Source organism: Perca flavescens, chromosome 13, assembly GCF_004354835.1.
Source record: "Perca flavescens isolate YP-PL-M2 chromosome 13, PFLA_1.0, whole genome shotgun sequence".
Classification (NCBI taxonomy): domain Eukaryota; kingdom Metazoa; phylum Chordata; class Actinopteri; order Perciformes; family Percidae; genus Perca; species Perca flavescens.
In genome coordinates this window covers 18221787-18246006 of record NC_041343.1, presented here as the reverse complement: position 1 = coordinate 18246006, position 24220 = coordinate 18221787, and the positions used below count along the sequence as shown (strand labels likewise).

General features: G+C 40.5%; 2 protein-coding genes across 2 annotated transcripts in view; one reads left to right on the top strand and one right to left on the bottom strand.

Moving 5' to 3' along the window:
* Nucleotides 1-1149: 1149 nt before the first annotated feature.
* Nucleotides 1150-3341, bottom strand: zar1l (zygote arrest 1-like). The gene is made up of 4 exons (XM_028594895.1): nucleotides 2676-3341; nucleotides 1863-1955; nucleotides 1683-1757; nucleotides 1150-1545 (listed from the first exon to the last, which is right to left on the bottom strand). Exons 1-4 carry the CDS (start codon nucleotides 3267-3269, stop codon nucleotides 1402-1404), a joined length of 906 nt encoding a protein of 301 aa, XP_028450696.1. The 5' UTR covers nucleotides 3270-3341; the 3' UTR covers nucleotides 1150-1401.
* Nucleotides 2638-24220, top strand: part of pds5b (PDS5 cohesin associated factor B) — a 37589-nt gene continuing 16006 nt past the window's right edge. The window contains exons 1-9 of the mRNA XM_028594893.1: nucleotides 2638-3669; nucleotides 4798-4928; nucleotides 15184-15311; nucleotides 15660-15863; nucleotides 16203-16289; nucleotides 20723-20820; nucleotides 21749-21875; nucleotides 22286-22366; nucleotides 23207-23347. Of these exons, the coding sequence (XP_028450694.1) occupies nucleotides 15204-15311; nucleotides 15660-15863; nucleotides 16203-16289; nucleotides 20723-20820; nucleotides 21749-21875; nucleotides 22286-22366; nucleotides 23207-23347 (846 nt within the window). The 5' untranslated portion in view covers nucleotides 2638-3669; nucleotides 4798-4928; nucleotides 15184-15203. The remainder of the gene's footprint in view (nucleotides 3670-4797; nucleotides 4929-15183; nucleotides 15312-15659; nucleotides 15864-16202; nucleotides 16290-20722; nucleotides 20821-21748; nucleotides 21876-22285; nucleotides 22367-23206; nucleotides 23348-24220) is intronic.

Here is a 24220-nt window from a genome sequence, read left to right as displayed (position 1 = left end):
TATTCAAGTGTAATTCCTCATGCTGCCCTTGCTCTGTTTATATTCTGTATCAGTGAACAAGCTTGTCTCCTGACTACTGTTGTAAACATTGGTAGACTAATCATGCCATTATCTGTGCACTGCTCTGTGGCAAGTTGTAGCATCATTAGTGAGAGTACACACACACACAGTATATTTCTCACTGTCCTACACTGTAACACGTTGACCTTATGTGTTCACATGCCAAGCAGATAGTGGATGTACACACTCAAACATGTTGTCTATCTGTATACTCTTAATAGATATGGGCACACAACCATTGTAGCATATGTTTGTGTGTGGTTTGTAGTTACCTTACACGTAAGGGATATGCTGACATTCAGCACTCATTGACATTCAAAACAAAACCTGTGCTACTACTGAAGTCCAACACTTCCTGTCATTAGCCCTCCCCCCTCCTCTATTTGCTGTACAAATGTCTTTTTCCTATTTATATCTGATCAGCTATAAATCACTCCTTTGACTTAGGTTTTATATGGTTTGTTCTCAACTCAAACTGCCATGCATGCATCTTCTGTGTACTGTATGAGGTGTTTGAAATATTTATTATCAAAAATCCTATTTTATCTGAAAGATATGTTTGTATGAGGTACAAAAGGGAGCTTTAAGCTCATGCGGGTATGTTTTTTTCTTTCCTGTGTGTGGGAGAACGTGTGTGTGCATGCCAAACAAGAAATTGCACATTTTTAAAGCTTTTTAGATGAAGACTGTAGTTGATTTTTTTTTCACCTTGTAAATACTTTTACAGCCTTTGTGAAGTTGTTTTGAGTTGATGCTCTGTCCAAGTTGGTGTCAAAGTAAAAGACATATAAAATTATTTCTTGTGCTTTCACTTAAAATCTCACATTTAACATTTTTCGATTGCATATGCATACTGTACATTTTAACATATACATTTGAAATTTAGGACCATCTCTGGCTTTCACACTACAGAACTAAATAGTGTTAATTCTGTGTAAAGACCATTTAGTATTTGAGTTTATATTTTGCTGAAAGTTGCCTACATTCAAGCAGCCATTAGTCAAACCAAACCGCTCTAAATTATTGTGCCAAAATATAAAGATCAAGGTTTTAAATCAGTGCAAATTCAGTATCATCTACAAGAACTTCTCAACTTTTGACATGTAGTACATTTATTGCATAAACAGTTTCTTCTTACAAAACAGTTTAGCTCCAGGATTAATGAAGGGAAACAAAGAGCCTTTTTGAGAAGTTGCTTCCAAGAAACAAACCAAGACAGAGACTCACCTACTCTCTGGTAGGAGAATATATGAATCTTTTCAAGTCTGTTACTGGAGACAACTTCCATTTGTGACATGTACAGGTACTAGATGTCTGCTCAGGAATAGAGCATGGGGCAGCTCAGACAATGTATTTGAAGCTGTAGGTGGCGTCACAGGACAACCTCATGCCCTTGCATCGACAACACAGGTCCTGGCGGTGAGGCCTCTTCATGTTAATGTGCCTCTGCTTCTTCTCACAGCTGCAGCAAGTCTGAGAGCAGCCCTGAGACACAGGGAAGAAGAGCAAGCATTTGGGATGTTTCTGACCCCTGTTTAAGGTTGCTCCAGTTTTAAGAAATTTAAAAAAGATTTAGAGACTTGATTCCCAATTTACTCTTTGAGCAAGACAAGTAGATTTACCTTGCAGAGGATGGATTCCACTCTGTATGGGTTGAACCCCACCTGACACTTCCTGCAGAGCTGCTTGTAGTACACCTGACAAGATACGAAAATATTTAATCCAAATTATTATGAATGCAGAATTTGCAAAACATAAATCAGTGCATGCTAAACCACAGATTGCAGTAAACAATAACTTACCTTACTGGTTCCGGAGATGCACCACACATAAGCACTCTCCCACCGGATGTTGCACTTTTTGCAGTGGAAAAAGCCATACCTCTGCTCCAGGAACTAAAATACAGACACATTTCAGAGGTACAATTATCTTGTGATGAAGGTAGGTCTGATTTTATGGCATAATTAATGAAAGTCCCAATCTTTCAGTCAGTAACCAAGACTGGCTCATCAAATGGGCCTCAAAAGCTCCAGTCTTACCATGTATACACTGGTCTGTGACAGATTTTCATAAAAAAAAAAAAATCTATCCTTTCATTTCTTGCACTGATACATTTGTATTATTCCATGTATTAAGTGTATTTCTATTTCAGATTATTTTGAGCCATTTTATTTTAACTTACTTAAATCATTTATATGAATCATTTTGCATTGGCTTGTTTCTTTTAACTTTTATCTTCTTAGGTCTTATTTAAAACCTGTTGAATTGACTTGTTGAAAAAGGTGCTATAAATTGAAAATGTGTTTGGAAACATGCACCACCTAGGCACAGAATGAACCAACATAAGAGCCAAATATGGGTCTTTGTTACCTCTCGATCTTGATGCCCTGCTGAAGGTTTCTTGTATCAAATCTAATTAAGACCATTATGCAGTTTTCTGCATTTTGAGTTAATGTATTTAATCAAATTACAACACAGTCTTTAAAGGCCTCAGTGTAGAAAAGAGGGACTTGGTAGGGGGGGAGGGACTTGCTTTGTTTAAGTTATCACAGTGGCAATATGTGGATGTGAATCCAAGGAGATTCTCGCTCTTCAGGGGTTCCTGAGAAACCCACCTGAAAGCTGGACCCCTTTGAAGACCTGTGGAAAGTTGGGTTGAAATCCTTCACTGTGTCCTCTCCACTGTGATCAGTTTCATCATGCTTGTCAGACTCGGCTTGTTCGGCGGCTTCGGCTTCTCCTCCACTTCCATCGTCATCACGGAGTTTCTTCTTGAAGATCCTGCGGTCAAACAACGGCGAGTAGATGGAAACGGGCCTCATGAAACGCATGCTGCTCATTGGTGGCGTGTTGTACAGCGCCTTCCCTTCCGGTTTGAACACCTCCGGGCTCTTGGGGGACTTTGAGTACACGGCATGATCGCCCTCCAAGCAGAACAGTGTTTTGGGACCCAGCGAGCACTGCACGATTTTATCCACTTTGGCGTTTACTTGCACGCCGCACTCTTTGGTGTTCGCTTTCTTGAGTCGAGGGGGTAAACTGGGGTTGACCTGGGACAGGATGGCCTTGCAGAGATCCAGGTAGTTGAGTCCTTGGGGGGTCATGAAGCGGCCCTCTGTCTTTCCCCAGCCGCTGTCCTGAGCTGGGGGAGCCCACATCGGGTTAGCGCAGACATTGTACGGTGGAAGCGTGGACAGGAACCCCTCCATCCTGGAGCCATGAAACCAGTCCAAGTTCGTCCTGCTTGGATTTAAACAGTTGCCTTCTTGCAGCACTAATTGGTTGATTGAGAACAGGCCGTAGGCTATAGGCCTACATCCTCCTATTGGGCTGCCATATTCAAACATATTTAGGATTCTTCAGCTATTGGTTTACAAATGTTGTGTTAGAAAACAACCAACCAGCATAGTTCTAAATTCTGTGGTTCATTTTAAATAATGAATATTAATTAGTCTTAAATGTTAGATCAAATAGCCAAATGTAGCTAGGCCTAGGCTGTAATTAATTTCAAGCAAAGCAATTTTTCAGCCTGAAAATATAAATCCACTGTTATTTAGCCTAGTTAAACTCTTTCAGCAGCAAACGTTTAGCCTACTACTGAAAACAGAGGTAATGTGCCCACTAATCTGTAGGCGTGCACCGCAAACAACTTTTATTAAATATGCTTTCAAGATAACCTTTCACACTTATTACTCTCTGATTGACTATCAGTGTATTTCTAATTTTCTGCAGTATAGTGCTTTATTTGAGGGATGCAAATCTGAAACATATTGGAAGTCCCCCTCTAGCTCATGTTGGCCAGAGACGCAGAAGCAAGTTGATCGATGTTCTGTAAACCAGTATGGCAAGTTCTTTATTGTGGCTTAAAACCATGTCGATTTCTCAGAAGAATCAAGGAAATCAGCAATTAGCTCCGTTAATGACAAGTGTAGGCTAACCAAAATAAATGCACCTATAGTTTAGGCTACAAGAGGCACAGATGTTCTTGAATGGGAAAGTGTCATTTAAATGAGTAGCTTAGCAGGGCAAGGAAAGGGAAACGTGAAAGGCTCAGAGCATCTGAGAAAACGCTGTATGAAAAGAGGCACACTGACTTGAGAAAATACTCTTTAAATAGACAGGGACATCTTTAGAATATGAATAGCACTATTGACAAGCAGCTAAATGGATTGTAAATAGGGTTTACTCGGAAGAAACATGAATGTCACCCTAATTAGAGCATTATGTTTGTTGCGACCCTGTCTAATTTATTAGATCATTTTCGCACAAACAAATAGGCTACCTCATTTCAAACACTGTTGGTGCGGTTTAACATATCCTCTGTACGCCTGTTTCAGTTTTTCAAAGGAACTAATGCTTTTTTTAAATATATATATATATATATATATATATATATATATATATATATATTACAATTAACCACTGAGCAGCATTGGGTAAACAAACCCCGCTCTACGTGCTATGAAAAAACAAAACAATGTTATTCTCCCTCAAAATCAAATTGCCCATTATCTGTAATAGCTAGATATGTTTTTCAACTATTAGTGTCAGAATAATCTTTACAGGGAAAACTGTCTAACACACTAATAGCTTAGATACTGTCCTAATTAAAACGTGTGTTTGGATTTTCAATAATCTTAAATCTTAAAAATATATGAATTTGTAATAATTTACATTAAGTAGGCCTTAAGCATAATATGGGAACCACTTGAAGGCCTACATGCATTCGCTCTATAGGTGGCGCTACACGCCCATTGATGGTTTGTACCCATGGGCACTGAATCTACACATATTGGCGCCATTTTGGAGCTAGGAGGGGGAAGAGAGCTGCAGAGGAGGACACGATTGATCACAATTCACCATAACAGGTAAGATAATGCATAAGTAAGCTAATTTTTTTTCATTAAAATATCGGAATATTTCAGGTGCTGCTGCGAACAACGAGGTATAACCCAGGATGTATTCGCGGAGTAGCCCGGTTTCCAGCGCTAATAAGCGGAGCGCAGCCCGCCTTGGTCGCCTGTGTTCTCGGCAGCCGTGTCTGATTCACAGCGCTGGTTGACCTGGTCCTGCGGTGCAAAATGGTTAGCTAGTGAAATACTAGCTCGTTTGCTAGGCTCAATTCCCCGGCAGCATGACTCCCCTTGGTTGTATGATTGAGGTCGGGATACTTATAACGATATAACGGTAGTTAGCCGGGTGTTTTGTTCAGTGCAACGTTACTATCTGTCCGCCCTCTGTCACTGAGATTGCTGCTGCTAACGTTAGCTCGGTTACGCTAGCCAGTGTTGTCGCTAGCGAGATGTGCACACCAGCTAGCAGCTAACTAGTTTAGCCACGGTCAACATTACGGCAACAAGGCAGTCTGACTATATCATAGTCCCTGGCCTTGAAATGCTGTTGTACCGTAACAATACTCGACTCTATTCATAACATATTTTCCTCTTAATATGCTAACTAACGTTGACAAACATTAACTTATAATTTAGTGGATGTTCCAAAGCTACATTATTTTCGTTGTGACTCATTATTGTGAGCTAACGTTACTTGTACAAGGCGCGTTGCTTTTTTTTATTGCAGAGGAAACGTTATCGTTTCGCAGCGTACATGGTTTATTTAGTGGTTGATCGGTTCCATAATTAATACATTTACCAAATATTAGGGGGATATCTTACGTATGAAAACAGCACACTTAGCTACTGATATTAAATACGCAAACAAAAGGCTTTGAGCGAAAGAGTAGCGGTTGTAGAAACCCCAAAGACAGGAGTTATTTATAAAACTGAACACTCAATGTTGGTTTATAAACTGAGTTAGGACAGACACCTTCAGGGTGCTGCAGTGCATTTGTTTTGACAGCTATCAACACTGCGGATTGGTCAACGGAATACAGGTTGTAAGAAGTCTCTGAAATATCTGATTCTATCGCCATTTATTAAGGTTTTTTGTTATTAAAAAGATGTTTGTTGGTGGGGGTTTGATAGCCTATAACACTTAAAATCAGTACTGTTGAGAATAAAATCTCTTAAAAACCCAAATTGGAGTTTATTGTAATTATTTATGGTAGCATTGCCAAATAAAATTGTGTTTCAGCTAGTATTCTTGCATGTTATCATTTTTAAATGGATATGCACAAAATCACATGGACCAGTGTTTCATCAAGAACCACTTTGTAGCAGTTCTGGTCAGATTTTTTTGCCCTACAAAGCTACAATTGTAGTCTCTACTTTGTTTCTCTGCGATGGTTTGCGTGTGTTGAATGGATACAGAGTAAAAAATGTCATGCCTAATAACACAAGATGTGATTCAGCAGTGTTGTCTGATTGTAGATGACATGTCATATGGCTTCTTTGGAGGTTTACTCCAACCTTGTCTCATTCTCATAACCTTTTGGACTCATTTCAATCCCTCCTTCTCTGCTTTGTTGTTTTTTCTGGCCGGCCTTCACTGGTTCAGATTTGGCAGAGGCATGCTCTGTTAAGAAAATGTATTTTTCCTTTTTTTTTTTTTTTTATTTGGGATAGAGCTAAACTCAGTGCTTCCCTGTTCAGCTGGTTTCCTTCACTTTTGTGTTTGTGCCCATGTGGAGGTTGTTGAGTTCACCCTTAAAACCAGCTGGTGTCCAGTCCTTCCTCTGTTTGCTCACAGTCACTCTCTTCCCAGTGATCACTCACAGGGTTAAAACAAAGGATGTCTGTGTCAAGGTTCATATTAGGTTAGGGCTGCTCAGAGTCTTCATATTTCTGCTGGCAGCTGTGTTAAAGGGGTAAAGTGGGGAGAGCAGAAGATAAACCCTCAGCGGGGGATAAATGGGTTTTACTTTGATTAACTAGTACTGAGTTGACAGTAGCCCATGTTCAGGAGGTTTAGTGTTGCCCGTGTGTGATAATTTACTGATTGTTTTCAAACTAAAATATTCTCTGGTGGATGGTACCTAGACAGACCCCACTCCCCCTATGTGTGTGTCAGTGTGGTAGAAAGAGATGGACTCAAATTTGGCAGCAGCTGTAGGGTGGAAAAGAAGGTCAGAGTGAGTGTGTGTGTGTCGGTCTATAAAAGCTGAAATACAGCTGCAAAAATTGTTTGGTTGTTATTCAAAACTCAGTATTTCGGCTGGGCCTTTAAATCAAACCCTGCAAGCACTTCTGTCAGACGGCAGACCTACTGACCCAGCTTTATAATGATCAATTCTCCTTTTAGTGATTAAAAAGCATCATAATTTGTGAGAAGTGACTTCTCAAGACAGCAGAAAAGTTATGTGTCCATTCATTACGTGTTTAGTAGCAGTGTATATATATGCAGTGATTTCTTTAAAAGGTAGTATAAGCTTGTTTCGCTGACTCCCTTGGGAGAGGTGGTTGTTGTAGAATGAGATATTGGAGCACATCAGGAAACCATACGTTTATGTCCAGAAGCCACAAATACTTGTGCAACTCTGGTATTTAACCAGTGAAAGTAGGTAGTGTGACATATGAAGAGACAAATCACTACTGCGTGCTGTGAAATTACACCAACTACCCCTTTACAGCATTATACTGCAGTTATATCACAGGGGTCAAAACGTTTAGCCAAAATGAGATTTTGTTACTGATTGAAATTGAACATGGCTGCAGGTTGTGAAGGAAGGCATGTTTGTTGTTACTTGTTTGAAATATAGTAGATTGCATGGCTTCCACATTGTATAAATGAGGTACATAATTGTTTTATTGAAATTGTGAGCATGACAGTGGTATGGTAGGATAATTAAAACTAAAAATGAAATAAAGCAATGTAGGGCTGTAATTTGCCAATTATTTTCCTATGGATTAACCTGCAGATTATTTTCTTGATTAATCGGTTTGTCTATAAAATAAAAAAATGCTTGATATAACTCCCACAGCCCATTGTGACATTTTCAGATGTTTTGTTTTGTGTGAACGACAGTCCAAAACCCAAAGCTATTTAGTCTACTGTCTTATATTACCAAGAAAAGCATTAAATCTTCATTTGAGAATCTGGAATTGAAAGCAAATGTTTAAAAACAATTTTTTTAAATGACTAACATGACAGATATTTAATGATCATAGTAGTTTGTGATTAACTTGTAAAATGTAGTTGCATATTAAACTGGACCTACAATAACGTGTATGGCGGCCTTTACACATACCTTTTTATGGTGAATACAATATTAAGCTTTTAAAATAAATGTCATGTTTTAATGTTAAAATATCGCACAGTAAATCCTTAAGCTTAAAGGTGCAATATGTAATACTGACAGCTAGTGTTTAAAAAAGTTACTGCAGTACAAATTCAAAATACTGGAGAGAGTCGTTTCCCCCGCCCCCTCCTCCTCAGACTCTATTTTGGTTGACAGGCTGAGACAGCAGCATCCACAACAACGTTGCTAGACGCTTGTCTCACAAAGCCAGACATACTTCACAGCACAGCGGAGTAGCTAACGTTAGATGCTCATAAAACGTCATAAAAGCCCGTGCTCACGCGGAGCTCTGTACCCAACTGACAGGCACGCTTTTTCATCTTAGAATTACATTAGGAACCGCTAAAAATCCCATAACCTTGCCGTCCTTTTCCACCCGACTGAAATACAGACTTTATTGGCTTAGAATTCCGGCAACAATCGCTCTACACACTGCCAACTCACGGCCCTCTCTTCCAGATTTACAGCCCCCCTATTTTGGCTTAAAATAACTCAACCGTTGTCGGCTCTGGCCGCTGAACAGGCTGCACGTTGTAAACAGCCGTGGCCCACTTGCCTGGTCCTCCGGTAACGTTAGCAGGGTTAGCATGGCGATGTCAAGGCCGCTTTATGGTTGTGCGTAGAATCGACGGCATACCCCCACAGACTCCTCTGCGTTTACACCATAGCCTGAGGTGCCCCTCTCTAAAAATTGAACTACATGTCGCGACGTGCGTCGCTCGGCCGTGGCTTGGTAGCGTTCCATTTCCCTCGACTCATTTCCTGGTTCTCCTTCTCCATAAACAACATGAAATTAAGGAGAGGGTTAACCTTTCCTGCTACAGATGTCTCACCTTGGTTGGAAAGCACAGGAGTGACACTGCTTCTCTCACTATGACTCTAGAGTCAGTACTCGTTCCGAAGCACACACCAGCGCACAAGTATCCGCAGAAGCATAAAAAGGACCAATCGGGATCACTTTACTGGCTATGTCTCAATTGTTTTTGCAAGTAACCAACTCGGGTGCCCATCCCTAGTAACTATGATAAATTAGCCTGAAGCTAATGCTTACCTGTTAAGGAGAAAATTAGCCAACCCTGCGTCAATGAGGTCTAAGCTGCTGCTGTCTCCATCTTTCAAATACATCTCCAATATTTTCCCGAGGTTTATGTCTCTGGTCACGCAACTGTTAGAAACATGCCGTTTTTTTTAATGTTAGAATCTATCTCCGTTGATCCTGTTCATTTCTTTTCTGCTTTCATGCCTGTACTAACGTTACAGCTGTAGCGCGCTGGGTTTATGTTTTTACAGGTAGATCTGGCAACCCGGCCTGGCTGTCAAACTAGGCAGTTGATAACACCACACAGGCCAAAACAGAAATTCTCTCACGTAAATTTCAAAAGGAGAAAATACTGGAATTTGCATTGTTGTCAGAGAAGATAGTATTTCAACTTAGCATGTTTCCTTAATATCTGATGACGCATTGGGGTCATTTTTGGATTTATTATAGTAAATCTATTACATATTGGATCTTAAACTATATTTTGGATGGCTACCTTAGCTGTAGGCCAGTAAGCCTATCATCAATGTTGTGTACATAAAAAAAAAAAAAAGAGAATTATCTTTACTAATAATATGTTGGATTCATGTAAATGTATATTTTGAGACCTATTTAAAAACTATTCTCTGTGGATTTTTTGACAGTGCAGCGTTGGGGGACTAAAGCAGGTTTTTAGGTTTTCTCTTGTGAACTATGTCTCCAAATCAAATGTCAACAAGTGGTGCTATAAAATCACAACTGGAGCTGTGCAATTGTTACATAGTCTTAAAAGGACACAGTTACTCAGCTGACAATAAGCTTTTTTTTTTACAACATGCTTTAAAATGAAGAAACTGGAACTCTTAAGACTCATTACATGACATGCTGCTTTTTGGATGCTTTTATATAGGCCTCAGTGGTCCCCTAATACTGTATCTGAAGTCTCTTTCCCATAATTCAGCCTTGGTGCAGAATTACAGCCACTAGAGCCAGTCCCACAATGAGCTTTCCTTAGGATGTGCCATTTCTGTCTGTAGCTATTGAGGAGGAGAGAGGGGGGTAAGGTGGAGGGTGGGGGTGTGGCATTGACCACTTGGCCCCTTTGCTCGTTTGAAAGCCATGATGTCTCTCTTTTTCATGGGCAGGCCAAATTCTCTGGGCAGGCAAAGCAGAGAAAGGGGAGGTAACTTTGCTCCTTATGACCTCATAAGTAGGGTTGGGTACCGTTTTGGATTTTTACGATTCCGATGCCGAACCGGTACTTTAAAAAGGATTCCGATTCCTAAACTGGTTCTTGAAAAATGACACAGGCTTTTTTATGGAGTTTTTTTTAAATTGAAAAAGTTATTAATGTATTATGTAAATATATTAATGTTTTAAAGTACTTAAATATATAATAAGTAAACATAAGTCACCTAACACATAACTACAATAATTAGTATAATAAATAACCGTTCTTTTGCAGAAAAATTACTATATTTGCCTTCTCTGGCAAGATACTACACCTCTCCTGACTTATGGCATGTCTTGCACAGGAGAAAACTCAAATAGTGTGCAAGAGGCCTGTACAAACACAGGTATGAGTTTGAAAGTGCAGGAAATTTGGGGAGGCTGTCCCGCCTCCCCCACCACTAGGCCTGTCACGATAGTCAATAAATCGAGTTATCGCACGATAAAAAAAAAATGAGCTCGATAATTTTTACGGCCGCGATAATTTCCATTTGCATGCTTGTTTGTTTTCCTCGTCTCTCTCTACCAGAGAGACTGGAGGACCACTCTCTGTTCCTTAGCGTAACGAGGAGTGAACCCTCTTGTCAGTCGCATGGTCTTTGGTGGGCGGGACTCCAGGCCGAGAGAGAGAGACAGAAAAACACTAGTTGAGAGTTGGAGCAGGGTTTCCCGCAGCACTTTGCAGTTAAGGCGCCGTCAAAAAAAAAAGTATATGAGCGATATCCACCGGGTTACTTGGCGTCCCGTTTTCTTCCTTTCATTCCAAACCACACAACTGACAACCTGCAGGTGGAGGGGGTGGAGACAGGCTCGGACATACACGCCGCTGGACTTGTCAGTCTCGCAAGCGGTTTCAGGAAAGTGGCTGCATGTGTCCAACAACGCACAGAACATTAACGGTACAAGCCTACAGCTGTCCGCGGACACGGAGTGTGGAAAGTATGTCAGAGTTGTGTGTGTGTGTGTGTGTGTGTGTGTGTGTGTGTGTGTGTGTGTGTGTGTGTGTGTGTGTGTGTGTGTGTGTGTGTGTGTGTGTGTGTGTGTGTGTGTGTGTGTGTGTGTGTGTGTGTGTGTGTGTGTGTGTGTGTGTGTGTGTGTGTGTGTGTGTCCGCGCCCGCCCCCACGAAGCTCCGACCTGAAGAGGAGCAGAAGCCGCACCTTCGCCAAAATGAAGACTGAAAAACAGAACTATTTTGGTACATTTACTGGCCATGTGGCATATAGCCATACAGATAGATTTAATTTATTAATTATATATTATTTAAATTTAATATTTTGTGTTAAACAATTGTAAAATGTAGTACAGAGTCTGTAGTCTGAGAACTTACGTGTCACAAACGGCAATCCCACAACTGTACATGAGCGTGAAAGACGACATACTAAAGGAGATCAAAGACATATTGTGGATATTTAAAATGTCTTCCAGTTCCAGTGTTAAATATTCTTTAGAAATAAAAGTATATTGATCTTTGAAAAGGTGTACCTGCATTATTATGCCATTATCATTATATTAGATGCAAATGGTCTTTCAATGACAATATTATCGTTTATCGCAATAATTTCTGGGACAATTTATCGTCCAGCAAAATTTGTTATCGTGACAGGCCTACCCACCACCAGGCAACAGGATCTTGTCCTGAACGATAGACTAGCAGAGCAAGTGTAATATGTTTACTAGCGATCACGTGCAATTAGAGTTGGGCATTGTTTGGATTTTAACGATTCTGATTCCAATTCCGATTCTTCCTTTCAATTCCTGTTCTTATCGATTCCGATTCTCTGAGGGGTGGAGTTGAAACGGGTCACATGCCTACTTTCACAAATAAGAGGAAAGTTTTATTTTGATTCAACGGTGGCATCTGAGCTTTCATTTTCTCAAAGGCAGAGCAGGATACCCAGGGCTCGGTTTACACCTATCGCCATTTTTAGCCACTGGGGACCACATATTAATGTTAAAAAACCTCAAAGTGACATTTCCATTCCATGGGACCTTTTTTAAATTGGCACATACATGGATCTGGTTAATAATCTTAAAGGGAGAGGCAAGGTACTCAAATACTGTGTGAAAATGCCTCTACAACCCAATAAAGACCATGAGGTTGGATTTTGTTGGGAGCTTTTTTATAACTTTCAGTTGTATAAATGCATTTACATTCTTTCCATGTTTTTCTAACAAGTTGTGTCCAAATCCCTGCTATGTAAACAGCAGGTGCTCAAACTGTTTTTCTGTGTGCTGCTCCTTTATCAGCCTCGCAAAGACAAACTAACATGCAAGCTCAGTTTTGGGCAGTTTGATGCTTAACACCTCAGTTAACCCGCAGCACAGTTGCTCAATGTTTGACATTTTTACAATGTGGTTTGTTCATGACTCAACAAATCTTAATGTACAGCAGAATCATTACCATTGGCTATAATGCATTGATTAATCAGTCATCTGATTTCACCACAGTTTCCACTGCTGTGCCACTCTGAGTGTATGTGAATAGGTGGCAAATTGTAAAGCACATTGGATAAAAGTGGCACATAAATTTAGCCATTTACCTTTTTTTTTCTTTTTTCTTTTTTTTCTCCTGGATGGTGGTTCTGATGGTCTTATTGAATTACAAAAACACAGCCATAGAGTTAGGGAGCATCAGAGAGCAGCGCAGACATTTAAGTGGCACTGTAATGAGGAACCGAAATCTGCGTTGTGTTTAAACTTTACGGAGACAATTTTTTTCAGTTGTGTGTGTGTGTATGTGTATGTGTATGTGTATATATATATATATATATATATATATATATATATATATATATATATATATATATATATATATATATATATATATATATATATATATATATATATATATATATATATATATATATATATATATATATATATATTAACATTCAGTATATATATCAGCTTTCAGGTGATATTAGGGTTGGGCAATATATTAAATTAATTCAGTTAATTGTAGGTTTTGTATATTTAAAGGTTCCATGGCATGACAATTTCACTTTATGAGTTTTTTTAACATTAATATACGTTCCCCCAGCCTTCCTATGGTCCCCCAGTGACTAAAAATGGCGATAAGTGTAAACCGAGCCCTGGGTATCCTGCTCTGCCTTTGAGAAAATGAAAGCTCAGATGGGCCGATCTGGAATCTTCTCCTTTATGAGGTCATAAGGAGAAAAGTTACCTCCCCTTTCTCTGCTTTGCCCGCCCAGAGAATTTGGCCCACCCATGAGAGAGAGACATCATGGCTTTCAAACGAGCAAAGTGGCAGTTGGTCAAGGCCACACCCCCACCCTCCACCTTGTCCCCCCACTCTCTCCTCAATAGCCACAGACACAGAAATGGCACATACTAAGGAAAGCTCATTGTGGGACTGGGTCTAGTGGCTGTAATTCTGCACCAAGGCTGAATTTCAGTAAGAGACTTCAGATACAGTATTAGGGGACCACTAAGGCCTATATAAAAGCAGTTTTGAGTCACAACAGTCCTGTAAACTTTGACCTGAACAGTTGAGAAAACTAGCATGAAAAGAGACCATGACATGAGGCTGGAGGAAAGTATCGTTTTGGTTAATACTGCTATCTGCCCTCTGACTGTAGTGTAGTCTTCTAATTTATTGATCACAAAATGAATTGAATGTTGTACATATTTTATTAACTCCCTCGAAGTATCAAATCATAAAACATTTGTAATCATTGCACACTCCGGTCCACCACAGACTTTTGTATATTCATGAACTATGAGTCAGGCTTTAGTTTGTCTGATGAAGGTAAGTTGTAGGAGTTAAAATGAAATCATATTCCCTGTTGGATAAATTTCTTTCTAATATCTTTTAATGGACAAAAAGCAGTGGCAAGGTGAGACGGGTCAGTTAAGTAGCTGTTGCCGAAGAGCGGTGTAAAGTGCAGCATGGCTGATCATGCCATGAGCCTTCACATCTGTCTATATGCATTAAATTAATGCACATCTTTGGGACTATATCTCTGTGTAGTGCATATTCCTTTTACACTTCTAAAAACTGCACACCTCTCTTATTTTAGTTTAGATATGTTGTTTCAAACTTTAGTTTTTTCACATTTGTATTGTCCTTTTTCTTCTATGTTTCTTGGTTATTGCAATACTTGCTTAAATTTAATTTAATATTCTCTTACTATGTTTATGTAATACACTGAAGCAAATTCCTTGTATGGTAAAATGTTGTTACTGATATGTCAGATTCTGATTATTAGCAGTGTACTCAGTTGAAAGTCAAAGCACATTTTGCGTCATGTGAATGCCCTAAACATGAATTGGGTCTAACTTTGACAGGCTAGTGGCCATGGTAATGAAATGTGCACAATGGTAGCAGCAGCTCGCAGTGAAAAGTCAGCCTGCTCTCTGAATGCAGCAATTCCATCTGTGATTCAGAGCTGGTAGAAGGCTACTGCGCTGTGAATACCTCGCTGAATATTTCAAAAGTCTCTATTGCAGACTTCTTTCAAAGCTCCCAAGTATTAAAAAGATTTGCCTTGGGTTCCAAATAGTTATGCCTTTTCTTGCTTTTTTTTTTTTTGCTTTTTTTTTGAGGTACATGCAATTCTTCAAGGTTTTAGGTTTTTAGTCCCTCTTTCTGTGTTCTCGGTCTCACCTCCTTTCTGACTCTTCTCTAATTTATGACGTTACTCTGTCTTTCCTCAGGCAGTGAAGAGCTAAAGAGAATGGCTCACTCTAAAGCTCGAGTCACAGACGGGAAGGTGACCTACCCCCCGGGGGTCAAGGAGATCTCTGACAAAATCTCCAAAGAAGAAATGGTCCGCAGGCTCAAGGTCAGCGTCTGCTGCAGCAGCGTCTCCTCTGTTTACTGTGTGGTTGCACTGTACTGTGGTTGTTTTTTGATTGTTTTCTAAGTGTTCGTAGCCTATAGGTAATTAGTAGTAATATTTAAATTTTGTTAAGATTACTGATCCGTTAAGTACTGATGCATTATTGAAAGATTTTTGTTTTTATTTGAAGTTTGCTTTTTGACTTGTCACAAATGGAATGCCACTAAGAGACTTTACACCTCCTTGCACATTTGAGCTAGTTAAAAATTCACCTAGCTATTTAGTTTCCAGCCACCAACCTCCTGCACCTTCTCCCCCAAATCAATACCCCCACCCCCACCCCTCTTTCAGATGGTTGTGAAGACCTTCATGGACATGGACCAGGACTCTGAGGAAGAGAAGGAGCTGTACCTGAACCTGGCCCTCCACCTGGCCTCAGACTTCTTCCTCAAACATCCAGATAAGGACGTGCGTCTGCTGGTGGCCTGCTGTCTGGCAGATATATTCAGGATTTACGCCCCAGAGGCGCCCTACACCTCCCCAGATAAACTCAAAGTAAGATGATGAATATATTGCTCGGGCACATTAAACAAAATACTGCAAAATTACATCACGCTGCTCCCTCAGGATTACTCACGGTTTGATTACATTACCCTGTTGAATCTTCTCTGGAATATTCACTTCATTCTGACAAATGTATTTGTATTTTCATTTGCCAATTTGTTTGAGTGGAAGCTGGCCTGAAATGTGTGCGTCATTTGGCTGGAGACTTCACAGCACTCACACAGTTTATTAGACAGGCACAAATTAACATTCAGTAACAAGTTATGTTTTTCTAATGACGTTGTGTGTGTGTGTAGAGCATTCACCATGTGTGTTTCTTTCTTTCTCCAGGACATTTTCATGTTCATCACAAGACAGCTCAAAGGACTGGAGGACACTAAAAGTGCCCAGTTCAACAGATACTTCTACCTGCTTGAGGTAGGTTTGTATTTTTATCAAATCCGGTTTTGTATCTCCTTGTTAAGTCTGAATCCCTTAGAATCCCTCATCGAATCTAGAAATGTGGCTTTCAACATTTAGCTGTAGATGCTTGCTTTCAACAAGTAGCTACATGTATAAATAATTAAAACTCAAAGATCTCTAATCACCTTTTGTTGGTTTAGAAGGAAGTAAAATTTTAGGCTGGCAGCCTAATTAATGCTCACAACCTGTAACTACAAAGTGAAATCGGAGGAGCGAGGCAACGAGCAAATGTGTTTTAGATTGAGACGTCCTTTCCTCTGAACTGTCACGTGAAATTTGTCAGCTGTTTTGGCGGAGTTAGCAACACCTTCAGCTGCAAGGCTCCTCGATGATCCCTCCTCGATGCTCGCGCCTCGGGGCAGAAATAGAGCTTTGAGACGGACTTCACCGAGGAGGGACAGAGCAACTGCCGGTTCAGCCGAGGAGTCGAGGAGCGATCGAATAAGGGGCATGAGATGCAGCTACTGTTTCTGGCTGGCTGAAAGGGTTTTTTAGATGTGTATGCATGATCATGAATTGAAAAAACAATAAAAAACAAAGAACATTCAACGCTTTCAATCGAACTCTGGAGAGGTTCGTTTGCGGTGAGAATATGATCCGACCTCGAACCGCACCAACTATGTGTACTCAGCAAGTCGACTGAGCTAATGTCTCCTGTATTCAGGTGTGCTTTGCAATCTCGGATGCGGCAGAGCAGCAAACTGTAGCAGCTTGCAGTGTTTCTCCTTAATAGAAATAGACAGCAGTCAAGCTCGCCGTCCGTCACTCTCATCTCCTTGGTCAAACCAGCCGCTGCTGATGTTGGAGACAGACACCGGCAGAGCAGAGTGAAGTCTGCTCGCGAAACAATGTGCGATTATTTATTGTAATGACCTGGTTTGACCATGGAGTTGCAAGAAATATTACACAGGACCTTCTTCCTGTATTTACTTTCTTAACTCCGCCCCAGATCCGACCAATAAGAGAAATTACCGTTCGTTCTTGCGTGATTTGTGATGACGCATTTTGGTACGCTTGGATTATTCCAGGTGTGAAACTAAACCGAACCAAGGGGACATCACTCCAAGTTTACAAACTCACCAACTGATTCGGACCAAAGCAAACGAACTATAGGTGTGAAAACTTCCTTAACTGACGTTATAGAGGTCTACTAAAACAAGCGCTAAAGTTAGCTAATGTCAGTAATGTTAGCTAATGTTAGGCTGTGATAGACAACGGCAGAGAGAAAAAGATTTGCTTTCTGTTTGGGATAGGGCTGGGTATTGTTCAAAAATATTCGATACCAGTACTGATACAAATACTCTTACGTTGTTACCGGTTCCTAAACGATACTTTTTTCGATACCAATACTCATAATCAATACAAAAATACATTACGGCACAAATCTTTTTATTTTTCAGCTCCTACTACGTGAGCCCCATCTATGTGCATAACGTAGAGTTTTTCCTGCGTGTCTCTACGACGTGTTAGCCTCGTGAGACCTTCCTGATCTCGCGAGCTCCAGTTTTTCACTCGTAGATCAATCAGAAAATTTGGAGCTGTCGCCAAACAACCGGGCCAGTCAGCGTTGGTTTTGAGGCGGGTTTAGGTGGTGTAGGGCTGTCAAAATTGCTCAAAAATGACATTCGAATATTCCCTCTAAAGTAACACAGAATATTCGAACTATTCGAACATCTGGTTGCGCATGCATCCAAGGTGGCGCGAGACATCGTGACGTCAAAATGTCAAGCGGTGCGCGACAAAGCGGAAACATGAGCCTGAATGAGTTCACCAACAACCGGATGCCAGGACTCTGAGTGACTGCAGGTCTCTCTGGTAAACTTACCGGGTTAAGATGAGTTCTTTTATGGTGAATGAAAGGCTCGATCCGACGAAATAGGTCACTGAATCACATCGAAGCATTGACGGCAATGCTGCTGCCAGTTTTGCCGTTGTTTACCTTCTTCTTCTTCTTCTAGTCCGTAGAAGGAGCAGCGTCGGTAGCATTTGCTCATTAGCGCCACCGCTGTTCAGGAGAAGGCTGCAGCTAGTGTCACCAGCGCAGGTATAAATAGTCACGGAGATTTCTTGATGTCACATTTGTATGCGCCAGCTGGGCTGCATCCGGTATGTAACGGCTTTCAGGCGCGTTAGCGAAGCAGACAGCCTCTGCTACCGCCAGCGGTTTTTTTCACTTTTTTTTTTTTTTTTTTTTTATTTGAATATTAATTTTCACCTTCGAAATTCGTTTTTTTAAAACTTGTCGAATATATATTCGAATTTAGAATATTCGTTGACCCGCCCTAAGGTGGTGATAGACAGATGGTTTATCCAATCAGCTAACCAGTATTTTCAGGCAGCGGTAGCCCTAATTCTGTTAGCTGCTCGCTAATGCTTTTTTCTCTTGGATCCTTCTTTTGGAATATGGACCGGGAACCTGAAAGGGTGCCTTTTTATTCCTAAATTCTCGTTAAACAAACGGCAAATATCCTTTACCGACATGTTGCTTGCTTGCTGAGCTAACGAGCTATCCTTTGCCTGCAGCAGCAGGGGCTTGTGGTTTTATTTTCATACGCTTTGTTGATCTGATTAGTTGATTTGATTTGGCCCGTCTATCACCAACATAGGTGATAGACAGACAGATGGTTTATCCAATCAGCTAACCAGTATTTTCGCCCCTTCCCAAAAGTTCTCCAACGGAAAGTTCCCAGATGGATATGCCGAGCAAATGCGAAGCAATCCATCTGGCGGAGTCAGGTTAACGACGTGTAACGATAGACAGCCAATCAAAGACATTATTAGATCTTGGTAGAAGCATGCTGCATGCTTATGGGCTCACTGACACTAATGAGATTTACTCCTTAGGTATTGAAATTGGCTATTGAATGATGAGGCATCGATAATCAATACTTTTAGAGGCAGTTCAGTCGGTGCCTAAAAAGTATTGAATTCTGGCCCAGCCCTAGTTAGAGAGCTCCAGGTGAAGTCGTGAAAGCCGTTGCTGTAGCTAGATGTACGGTGTGAAGCCAGAGGCTGACTGCGGTCGGGTCAAGCGTCAGAGCAATGTGCACAGAGATGAGGCGCTCCATTTTTCCCACTTGTGGGCGTATACGCCGTCAGATCTGGAAGTATTGCATCCCTTGTTACCTATGGTACTGTAAAAAAAAACGAGTACCTACACGTTTTCAGAAGTTTGGTACCGACTTGGTAGCAAATGTTCTCGTGACATCCCTACTGTCAACAAACTCCCACAGCACACTTGCACTGTTGAACCTTTTGATGGTCTTAAATATTGTTTGTCTTGTGCTAATAATTAGTAATCCACTGTATATCGGGCAGAAAAATTCTGTTTTTGTACTTTTTTGCTGGTGGAATATTTGATTTAATGGTTTATAAATGGCAACAGGCATACTTACCCACAAGGTAAATGTGAGCAACTTAACCTGTGCAGGACTTCAGTTGGTGTATGGCTTGTTGACCAGGTGGTTCATATTGTGCATATAGGCATTGCCAGTTGTTTAGAATTTTTGTTTTAGTATTACTCTCAATACATTTACTAATGCATGTGTGTTTTGAAGATCTTATGTAACCGTATCGTATTAAATAAATGATGGTGAGAGCGAGTGTAGCAATTGTGAGATGGAGAAAATCTAACTTGCTACTTATTAATTGCTTTTCCCTTCATGCAACAGCAGTACAATCCAAATGATTAGCTACAGTAGGCAGGTATATAAGATAAAGTTGTGAAGTTTAATATGGAATAAAAAAAACAACTGAACTTATCCTAAAAAAAAACAAACAGGCAAACTATGCTAACAGAGCTTGTTTAGTTAATTTTATAATTTGAATCTTTTTTTCTTTTTTATATGTAATAACAGTATCAAATGACCTCTGTAATGTGAGAGGTGTCTGATAGTGATAAACCCAGCAGACTGACAGACAGCGACTAGCTGGTGAACATAGTTGAGCATTTAGCAGCTAAAAAGCTAGATATTTCTTTCAGGAGTTGTTAGAGACCAAAATGGAGCTAAAGGAGAGTAAATACTGTATTTGAATTCATCATGTATGTAGTTAGAAACAGGACTCCAAATTATTTATAATGTTGCTCTGTAACTGTTGGATGTGTAACTTTTTGTTAACAAGTTTGCCATTGATTAAAAGGTAAGGAAATGTTAATGTTGTGTTTGCGACATGTTTGTGCTGCTCCAAGTGGCCAAAGTGGTTATTGCAGTTTTAAAAGGGAAATGAGTTTGATTTGGTTTTTGGGAGATTATTGTTGAGAGTTAACAAATAAGCAAACATAGCTATCTTTCGCCCCCTTTACCACATTCTTCTTTCACTTTCCTAGTTTGCATCTGCATTGTAAATTGCATTTTTACTAACATCCTGCCTCCTCTCTTTTTGTTCAGAACATAGCATGGGTGAAGTCCTACAATATTTGCTTTGAGCTTGAAGACAGCAATGAGATATTCACCCAGCTTTACAGAACACTCTTCCAGGTCATCAAGTAAGTCCTTTTTATCAAAGCCCACCTCAATCTGACAGTTCATATTTGTGTGTCCATATGTGTTGCTGTGTATGTGTGCCCATCTATTTTATTTTTTTAACATTCCCTTCTTTCTTTTGGCTGCGACAGTCCTTAATGTCATAAATGAACCCTTATAGCTCCCTATCACAGCTCAATCTGTCTTCACTGCAACATCATGAAACGGCACAGTAGCAGTCCAGTTGTTTCTCTTTGATTGCCCTCCCTGCTCTCCTCTCCTTCCTCCTAACCCCACTCTCAATTTCACTCTGCTGAACACGACCTTGAGGGCTGAATTCTGCAGTACAGAACTTGGCTCTTTGCCATTGGAACAGAATTTTGGTTGTGTCTCAAGGTTGTGCCAGCACAATGCTTTTTTTTTTTTTTTTTTTTTTTTTTTTTTTAATTCATTATATAGGAGTAATCTAAAGAGCTATGCTTGAAATATTTGCAGTGAGCTAGAAGGTGTAGGGGAATACAGCCTTTGTTTTTGTGTGTGTTAGGGACACTATCAGTAAATGGGAGGTAATGAGACTAGTAATGCCTGGCAGCGTTGAGGACAGCAGTCGTCGAGATACAAATCTAGGTAATAAGCGTTGCCTCCCGCTGTAATGCAGATCATAATGAGCGAGTACACCCACCCTCTGTGTGATCAGTGCATTGCGGTCTGTTTGTGTGAGGGTTTGTTTTCAAGATGAGAGATTCAGCAAGTGAAGAACATGAAACCTACAAAATGTCTGCTGTCAGCAAATTAAATCTTAACACTCTAAAAACTATCTTGGATTATTATAATATACCTAAAGCTAGTCAATTTCATGCAGATTCCTCAATAGGAACCAGTGTCGATTATTATATTTAATAAGTCATACAATGATGCCATTTTTTGACCCCACTTGCCTTGTTTCCCTAGCAATGGCCACAACCAGAAGGTGCACATGCATATGGTGGACCTGATGAGCTCCATCATCTGCGAAGGAGACACTGTATCACAGGAGTTGTTGGACACCGTGTTGGTCAATCTGGTCCCAGCACACAAGGTATGAGCACAATGTACAAATGCACTAAATGGGCACGATCACACAAAAAGCAATTCACGTATACACGCATGCACGTGCGCGCGCACACACACACACACACAGAGTCCCACCATGAATGTGGATAAAAGTAGAGACTGTTCAGTAACTGATGGTCAGAATTGAGTTGTCAGTATATCATTGTCCATACCCTGTAATTCAGTGAGACCCCTGCAGGTGAGAATAGGTAAAGCAGCTTAAGAGTTTGTGAACAAACATCTGTGGACATCTGTGTCTAGTACAAGCATCCAAATGGGATTCTGTTGAGTGAAGAACAACAATTATATATAATAATTATGTAGTTTTTTTTTAAACATTTGTCCGTACATGTTCTCCGACCTGCTGTTTTATTCACCACTTGTTTTTCTGTCTAGAATTTGAATAAACAAGCGTATGACCTGGCCAAAGCTCTGCTGAAGAGGACCGCTCAGGCTATTGAACCATACATCACCAATGTAAGACACACTCTTGTTTATTTTTTGTCTTTACACTTTTATATCTATGGCTATATGGATATTTAACACTGGATACCTTGCAGATATGTACGTCCTGTAATAGCCATACAATTTAGAAACAAAACTTGTTGAGAGCTGTAACAGTCATTGGTGAAACAATGCATATGCTGTAGCTTGTAAGTTTGTCTTGTGTAGCCTAATGGGAAGCATGATACTAGCACTGCCAGTGTATTTGAACCAGGGCCAGCCATGCTAGAAATGTCTTGGCATCGAAGGGGTTTATAACTGGGCAAATGATGAAGCTTTGTGATGCGTTGCTCATTAAAATGAGCTGTTGAACATAGTTTATGCATCCAAATAATGGTGCTGAGGCTCACATCATACACATGCAGCTTCAGTGTCGTAAAATAAGATTTAACAGAGGCTACTGGAATAGGGTGTAATAGGCCAACTGGAGGATCCCGGTTCATGCAGAGGTGTGTTTGAGTAAAACACTGAATCCCTAATGGCTCCAGAGAAGTTGTTCTGTGCCTGACCTTTGACTTCACCATAGAGGCGGAGCAAGAATCAAGAGAACTTCTTCACAAAGATAACTATGTCAATAAATCACCTTGTGGTCTTTGTAGCACATTCTTACTTTTTCCTGACCGCTAATGTAATCTGAGCCTCTGCCTCTACATCTGTTGCATGCAGACATATGCAGATCCTCAAGAATGCCTTGAAAAGGGAGGTGTATGTCAGAAAAGTCACAGCTTGAGTTGCAGGGCCATGTAGGATGTCTTTTAGATGAGATGGTATTATCATTAACCATTATTCCTCCCTCTCTGTCCTCTTCATCAGTTCTTCAACCAGGTGCTGATGCTGGGAAAGACCTCAGTCAGCGATCTGTCTGAACATGTTTTTGACCTCATCTTGGAGCTTTACAACATAGACAGCCATCTGCTGCTCTCAGTGCTGCCGCAGCTCGAGTTTAAGCTCAAGGTATAGAAAAAAAACACCAAACTGCTTTGTGGTTTCTCAGACTTTTAATGTCTACCTTTTTGTTCTGCTTCGTGTGCCTAAATGGACTGTCTTACATTTCTCATATCATGTTATTAGTGCAATTGTTTTGTGCAATACACCTTACTGCACTTTATTGGGGCATTTGACCGATAGAAAACATAATTATGATTATAATGGTTATTGTTGTTATTCGATTTTGTTGTGATATTAAAAGCAGTTATAGAAATGGAAGCTGGGTTAAAATGAGTTCATCCACACACCAGTAGTCTGGCTATCACCAGACCAAGCTCATTCTTTTAAGATTGAACATTAGTCTGGGGAGTCTGCTCTGTATTTTCTACTGCACAAGAGGCGTGATCAACGGGCATAGTTCAAATGACTCTGTATGCAATTGGATAGTCCTTCAACCAATCAGACCAACGATCTGGGTGACGTAGCAGCGACAGCGGCATCAGCGGGTTGCTGCGCTTTGGTGGCCGACTTGTTGAACGTAAACAAGAAGCTGCTTGGTCGCTTCTATTTCGTCATCATGTTAAACCTGCCAATAGCGCGCCAGGTTGATGAGCCAGTTTGTGATTGGTTCCCGCAAATTTGTAACTGAAGCAGGATAGATAAACGTACAGGTTTTCAGCCTGAGCTGCAGGGCGAAATCGAATCGCCGGCAGACTAAAAACCAGAATTCTCTGACCTATTACCCACAGAATTGCACATTTTCACTTTCTCTGCAGGTTTGTTGATTCGTTTTAGAAAGAGAGCAGTCAGCATAATGTTGCCTCTGCAGTATCTCATAAAGACCTCCTGCTGATGGATAACGCTCATTAACTGTTCAGAGGGAGTGTAGATCACTGCCGT